The 7964-nt window shown below is 40.9% G+C and overlaps 1 protein-coding gene across 1 annotated transcript in view; it reads right to left on the reverse strand.

Moving 5' to 3' along the window:
• Positions 1–6817: 6817 nt before the first annotated feature.
• Positions 6818–7964, reverse strand: part of FANCB (Fanconi anemia, complementation group B) — a 15066-nt gene continuing 13919 nt past the window's right edge. The window contains exon 8 of the mRNA XM_009325460.1: positions 6818–7288. Coding sequence (XP_009323735.1) covers positions 6868–7288 — 421 coding nt within the window. The 3' untranslated portion in view covers positions 6818–6867. The remainder of the gene's footprint in view (positions 7289–7964) is intronic.

Here is a 7964-nt window from a genome sequence, read left to right on the forward strand (position 1 = left end):
CCTTTTCCGCCAGGCAGCTTTCCAGCCACTCTTCCCCAAGCCTGTAGCGCTGCATGGGGTTGTTGTGGCCCAAGTGCAGGACCCGGCACTTGGCCTTGTTGAATCTCATACAATTGGCCTTGGCCCATCGATCCAGCCTGTCCAGGTCCCTCTGCAGAGCCTTCCTTCCCTCGAGCAGATCAACACTCCCGCCCAACTTGGTGTCATCTGCAAACTTACTGAGGGTGCACTCGATCCCCTCATCCAGATCATTGATAAAGACACTAAACAGAACTGGCCCCAAAACTGAGCCCTGGGGAACACCACTTGTGACCAGCTGCCAACTGGAGTTAACTCCCTTCACCACAACTCTTTGGGCCCGGCCATCCAGCCAGTTTTTTACCCAGGGAAGAGTACGCCCATCCAAGCCATAAGCAGCCAGTTTCTCCAGGAGAATGCTGTGGGAAATGGTGTCAAAGGCTTTACTAAAGTCATACTATTTTGGAAAAAGAAACGAGAAAGATTCTGCCAAACCCCCCAGAAATTCACTCCTCTCTGGCTTTCTACAAAGCTTGTGTATTAAAATTCACATCCAAATATAGATTAAAAATTGTAGTAGTATACTAACACATCCAACGAGTGCTGAATTTTTTTAAATGAGGTTGAGAAGAGGCAAAATTAAAGCAAAGTTTTAAAATGTAGGCAGCATTAAAATCCACTGCCAATAAGAAGAGTTGAATTAAGAATAAGCCTTAATTGCAGAAAGTTTAAAAAAAAAATCCAACACCTTATTATCATAAACAATCATGAAGTACTCAGCCATGGAGGGGGTGGGGATGTCAGGGGTGTGGACACAAAATGTTTTTTCTGTGTTACACAATTGGTTGTCCAAGTCGCCCAGGCACTTGAAAGCTGTGCTTTGCATCAGGGACCTGTCTTTTACCTCCAGATTATCTGATTTAGCAGAGTTATATCCCTTGGAAAAGAAAATATACCTGCTTTCTACATGATAAAGCAAGGCAAAGTTAAGTTTTGCATTTTAGAAGTGATTGTCTTTTTGGTCTTCAGCATTTGATCACTGGGGCAAGAGAGGGAGGGAAAGCCCGAAGGCTCTCAAAATACACCATCGGCAGAGCCTGTGCAGAGGGAATAGTACAGACTACACAGAAACAGCAGACTCCCAGCCATGAATTTTAGAAGTTTTTGGCAGCTTCTGCTTTTCCCCTCACGCTCGAGAACATTTCAAAGGCAGGATTACAAAAGAAGAGATCACATGTTTGGTTCAAAACTGTAACTGGGGCTCTGGGGAGAGGAAAGGGGGCAGGTACAGAGGCAGCGCATACTGTTTTGAAGGACTCATTACAAAGCACTTACCTTTATACCTCTCTGCGCAGGTAAGGATTGCAGCCGGGCAAATGATTCACCACGTCTCCATTTAGACAATAAGGAGGAGGATTAGTTAACCTGAGACTGCTTTACCAACCTGACCTAAATACCACAGTTAAGCCACAGGGTTTTGTGAATGTAGGACTTCAGGCAGGAACTGGACTGGTACAAACCTGATGCTTTGGCAGTCTTTCCTCTAACCAAGTGATTTATAAACATGCAGCTGCCATCTTGCACCTATGAATTATGAATTTCTCAATACATTCAAGGGGTAAGGTTGTCACATACCAGAAACCTGAGGTCACAGAAAAGACTAAAGTAGTATCACCTCCATAAAGCAGTAATTAATGTGACTAAACAGCAGCATTAAACCTCCTACTATTTTGCCTTTCCCCTGGGAGGATTTGGCACAGCTTTTCTCTTGGCTAGAAACTCCTACTATCAAGACGCTCACCTTGTTCCTACGCAGTGGCATGCCTAGAGTGCAGAGGAGAGAGTACTGAAAAAAACCAACCAAAAAACGAAAGAAACTAAAACCACCAACAACGAAATGCTCAAACCCATGCCTTTACATCTATTCAAGATTTTAAACCCTTGCATCGACACTTACCTTCCACTTGTTTAAAACTTCATCTCTCCCAGGGAAGTAGAGAAGGGAGGAAAAGAAAACTACTACTATTTGGATACTTCTTTTGCTGACCCTATCATCTTTGTTAATAGTCTCTAATGAATAACTCATTCATGGATGAACATGCTAGTATTATTATTTTGTCTTAGCAGAGTCAGCATGATTCAGAAGAGAGCAGTCATAAGACTGTCACAGTTCCCAAATTGTCAAAAGCTGTGGGAAAACTATCCTGGTTTCGGCTGGGATAGAGTGAATTTCCTTCCCAGTAGCTGGTACAGTGCTGGGTTTTGGATTTAGGATGAGAACAATGTTGATAACACACCGATGTTTTAGTTGTTGCTGAGCAGGGCTTACACTAGTCAAGGGCTTTTCAGCTTCTCATGCCCTGCCAGCGAGAAGCTGGGAGGGGGCACAGCCAGGACAGCTGACCCACACTGGCCAAAGGGGTATTCCATACCATGTGACGTCATGCTCAGTATATAAACTGGGGGGAGTTGGCGGGGGGGCAGCGATTGCTACTCAGGGAATGGCTGGGCATCAGTCAGCGAGCGGGTGGTGAGCGGTTGCATCACTTGTTTTTCCTGAGTTTTGTTCCTCTTTCTTTTGTTGCTTTCCCTTTCATTACAGTTTATTATTATAATTATTATTTTATTTTATTTCATTTCAATTATTAAACTGTTCTTATCTCAACCCATGAGTTTTCTTACTTTTGCTCTCTCCCCTGTCCCACCGGAGGAGGGGGGAGGGTGAGCAAGCGGCTGTGTAGTGCTTGGTTGCCGACTGGGGTTAATCCGTGCCAAAATCAAAAATTAGTAGCTGAGAGAGAAGGCTTAACTCTCACTACCACGAACAACCCGGCAGCCTGTTGGTTGATCTGAAATATATACACAGACACACACAAACTTGAAAAGGAAATATTGCTATCCAACAGAGACTACTCTGGAGCAGACAGGTTTCTCCTGCCTGAGAATGACAGAGAAAAATCACTATAGTAAGTAAATTTATTTATTATACCAACTTGGCTGGAAAAACAGAGTTCTTTGACACACAATCCCTCTTCTTAGGGCCTTAAATCATGCTGACTTTAAAAGTGCTAAGATGGACATAAGAGTGCATTTAGGCATGACAGCTCATGCTTCCTATGCCAGGTTTCCCTTTTGCATCCCAGTCTTTTGAAGTGGGTGGGAATAGAGCCATCGGAAGGTACACGTCTACACGCTGATCACTGCCCTGGCCAGAGGCATGGAACCATTCCTACAGATACCTGCCAGAAACCACTGACATCTGCTGGTTTTCAGAAATCAAAACCATGTTTTCGTGACCCTTTGGGGTCAAGACAAGTTGGCTCTGGGCATGATTTTACTTCCTTGCCAAAAGTTTATATGTGATAAAGGCCCCTTCTGTGCAAGTTTGTGTGAAGGGGTTCTACAGCTCTGGATAGAGGAATGGTTACCAGCAAGCAGCAGGCTGAGAAGAAGAAGATTACATGCTGAGAAGCAGCATATGAAAGTCTCCCAGGAACTGGTAAGCTCTGGAGACCGGTTGTCCTGTTAAATCCACCAGAACTGATAAATTCAGAACACCAAGAGCCTGCTGGCTGTGTACAAAGCCACTACCCACATTAGTATTACCCATGGGTTGCATTAACTTGGATGATGTACAAGCAGGTAGAAGCTGCTATATGCAGCCAAAACCCTATAGGATTACATATACACACCTGATGAAGCAAAGGGTTCTTCAAGGGACTTTCTAAATTACCTGCATAGGAGCCAGAGGTCCCAGGGGTTGGGATTGGCCTCCCGGTTGCTTCTCCTACAGAGTGATTATGAGCCTGCGAGTAAGCAAATGTGTTGTGTGAATTGTTATCTGCTATTAGTAACAGCTTTAGTAACAAAAAGCCTTCTGTTGGTTGTGATCTGTATCTCTCCCAACCTGATCTGCTACCATGGAAAAGGGAATTTACAGAATCAAGCATCCAACTATTGTACCAGTTATTTCTCGGCAATGCTAATCCCCAGTAACTAGGACTGCTGCTGCCACTAACTGATTTCATTTCTCAAATGACTTGCTCAAAAAAGTACTTGCAGAACTCACTCTATTGAAGAACTCACGTCCAAGACTTTCTTGAAAGTCCGTAAAATGGGACTCCAACTGTTCATGACAGAAACATAATAAGCCAACCTAACCAGTTTTCCTAGTCCGTGAAATTTGGACTCTCCGTTTCAACATGAGCATGTGCTGAGATTAATCATCACGATAGACCAAATAAACTGAAGGTTGACATCTTTAGTTGCTTTTCTTCTGAAAGGCAAGTTTAGGAAAGCGAATATCTCTCAACAAAATTCCTGTTGCTGCCACTTGAAGATAAGATTCCAGAGAGCCTGAACCTTTGTTCAAACCCGCTCCATTTTTCCATGATTCCTGGCCAAAAAAACCCCATACTAGCATAAACCTTCCAAGTATTTCCAGCAGACCTTTAGATTTTGGCACATAAAAGTATGTCCCGTGCATATGCAATACACCTACCAATTGCATCACTACCACTGAAAGTTGCGCCATGTCATTCATTATGCATTACTAGTCAGTTGGAGAACTACTCCCAGGAATCTTAGAGCTGTTAGGAAAGCTGTTAACGATCTCATCTGATGCTATGCAAACAAAGCATTCATGCCTCTGGAAAGACTCTTTAGTAGGAACGCGTTGTTGTATGCGTTATTATTCTACTCTAATTTCAGTTCTACACTTCTGTGATTTCACCGTTTGCTTCTTTTAAGTGACAACTCCGTGGAATTAGAAACTGGCAACTTCTGTCCTTAGCAGCTTCTCTTCATTTGTCTCACTCTACCAGTTCAGTAAAGGGATGCGAACGCAAGTGGAAATTTCTCTTTAAAGACAGACAGACATATGACGGCAAGTTCAACGTGACACCAGACTGCTACAGTAGCGCTAATAAAAATTAACTGCTGGACTGTTTACACTGCTTTGCATAAACTCCTTCAAGTGCCCTGAGCTGAATAGTAGCTTTGTTGCTTGAAAGTTTCTGCTCAGCTGGTTTCCCAAGGTCTTGCCCTTAGCTGCAAGCTACAGGATTGCACTTTTAAATTTTTCGCTTCATTTAAGTGTTTATAATCAGGAACTTTCTTCTGGAAGTTCCAGTGACACTAACTGCCAAGCCCTGACAATGAGCTCTTAAGCTTTGACTAGGGGCTGAACAGAACTGCGGCTAAACAAAGAAAGAGGTTTTTTAACAATTCTTTCTCATCCAGTAAATACCACATTTCAAATACCTGTGACAATTTCGTAAGGCAGTCTTGACATCTTAATGCAAAAAATCCCTTACATATAGCCAAAAAAGGAGACATTTAATACTTTGAGTATCTCAAAAGTGAGACTACGCACTAAACTGGGTTGAACTTATAGAGCACAGTGTTCTCTCAGGTACTGTTTTTCTAGCTAGCGTCTTGCATTTAGATGTGCATTGGTTTACTCCTGTTGCCAATATGAGAAGACGCCTCAGACTGAAAAACATGACCACTCTAATGTTTCTGGAGGACTTACACACAGAAGTTGAACTTTCTGATGAAAAAAAGATATAGAATTATTCCAAAATGTCAGTGTTCCTTTGAGTCAATAAATATCTTCCATTCTTCCTGCCAGACTTCTATTGTCAGAGTGCATGCTGCAGATGTTAACTATTAAAACTTTGTTTACAGGAAAACTGAAAAGCAAAATTTTGACAACTTCAGAAAAATGGCGACAAACACTAGGAATGTTTTGCTTACATAAAGCAGAGAGAAAAGGAAGCAAATTATTGTGATTTGGGATTTTCTAAGCTTTCTGCCCCTCACGAAGCTGAAAAACGGTGGAAAAAAATGATTAAAAAGTGACTACCTCAGCAAGTAGTACCTGCAAGATCACAGGCAGTTCTCTCCCTGGATGCATAGGCGGTATCTTGTTCAAACCAGAGAAGGGAGGAATAATAGGCAAAGAGTTGCTCATTATTTAAAATACTTGAGATAGGCCGAAACCACTGAGCAGCTAGTATCAGCAGACAATCATTTATGACTCAGGGAACGAGCAAACAAATCTTCTGACACTGAAGCTAGGTTAATGTCCAAGGAAGGACGGTTTCCTCCAGGATTTACCAATGAGATTAGCCTTACCATTAGATTCTGGGTGGGAATGGACCTCTCAAACCTGAAGGCGTTTTATTACAGAGTGAATCTTCATGAGTTCTCGAAATTTTGTAAGAGGCCTGATCTGGTTCTCCAATAAATACTCCAACATCTCTCAGATCTGAGGGTGGACTCTAGAATATACGGCTGCAAGGTACAATCAGAGTTTTCTTCCTCAAGTGGTATCATAAAGTTATTTAAAAGGCTTGATATATCACAAAGATAAGCTGCGTCTTCTTTGAATTTGTCAAACCCCATACTCAAAGTATGAATTAAAATTGGTTGCTTAACTTAGGTCCTTTCTATAGCTGTCTTACGATTTCTAAAAAAAGCTTAAGTTTTACCTGTGTAAACAGTCATCTTTCAAGTTTAATAGGACTATTTTAAACAGTACATGCTTGTTAATTTTTTTCTAATATAGTCCATTTATAGTTCAAGAATTATTATTTTGGAATAGGACTTATTAGAAAATACCTTTAAAATAATATTTTCAAAATCTGTAACAAAATAATGACTCGGGTATCTTTAATAGTAAATTCTTGCCAAACCAGCTACAAGTCATCAACCAAAATACCAGTATTTATCTGTAGAAATAACTGAGCTATAGAATAAAAAGTAATATAAATACCCATGAAAATATATTATTTAATAGTATAACTTTAATAAAACTTTATTCAAAATAAATTTAGTGAATAGTGTCTAGGACTTGCTCAGTCTCCACACAATCATATCTGAACTGAGCTGAGCTTCTGCTATTTTCAAAGCAATTTCCTGGTAACGGGCACCATTCATTGTTTGATTCATACTTAGCACACTCTCCTCCCGTTCATTCTGAAGCTTCTTTCTGAATTGCTGAACTCCTTCCTCACTGTCCAGTAAAGAAGCCATAGCAGCATCACTGATTTTCTTGCCAGGCTCACTCCCCCATGTCAAACTGTTTTCAGCTTTACTTTCTTTTGAGAAGAAAGAACTCCTCAAGGTGAGCATTTCTTTTTCCAAAGCCAGTGCTAATTGTTCAGTAAGTACACCTTTGCTTCCAGATCTCAGGAGTTTTACATCACAGCTTGGTGGGAGAACTCTAGTAAGGCTATGAAGGCACTGGAACAAGACAGTCAGATTTCTGTAAAAGAAGATTATTATTATTAAAGCTACCTTATATCTTCAAAATTCTACAGTAAAAATAAAACAAAGCTACTTTAAATCAAACAGGGAAAAACGCTGATTATGGTTTTAAGTATTATGTGTACTGTACATACAAGAGTAAGCAAGGGCTTTCTAATGGCATGCATACTAGCCACCGTACGTCAAAAGAACTGACACTAAGCAAACTTCAGCAACATAAATATTCTATGCTAAAATATATCTCCATGATTAGGGTTACATGTGCATCATTTGTTTCTTTAAGAAGCAATTCATTGTACATGAAGGCCACATGTAATAGCACAAGAGGAAACGTGTTGTCTGGTCTACATTTAGGGGCAGAAAAAAGTCACTTATATTCATACATTGTCACTATCAATAGGTATGTACAGCATATGTACAGTATGTACAAGCCCACAGCTTGTCTTTTTTAAATGGTCACTGGAGAGGGAAAGTTGCACTTAAAAATCAGACTCTCAGAATTATTAAGAAACCAAGGTAAAATAGCGCTGGCAATCATCAGGGAACCTACTCTCCTGGATACCAGTGTAGCATATATGACACAGTGACACATTGCTCATTCTAAGAGGAATGTAGAGTTTGTCCAAAGTCTTATTTCCAGTGTTTGCCCAGATAAACTCCTCAGAAGATGTCTT

This window comes from Pygoscelis adeliae, unplaced genomic scaffold (assembly GCF_000699105.1).
Source record: "Pygoscelis adeliae isolate BGI_AS28 unplaced genomic scaffold, ASM69910v1 Scaffold386, whole genome shotgun sequence".
Taxonomy (NCBI): Eukaryota; Metazoa; Chordata; class Aves; order Sphenisciformes; family Spheniscidae; genus Pygoscelis; species Pygoscelis adeliae.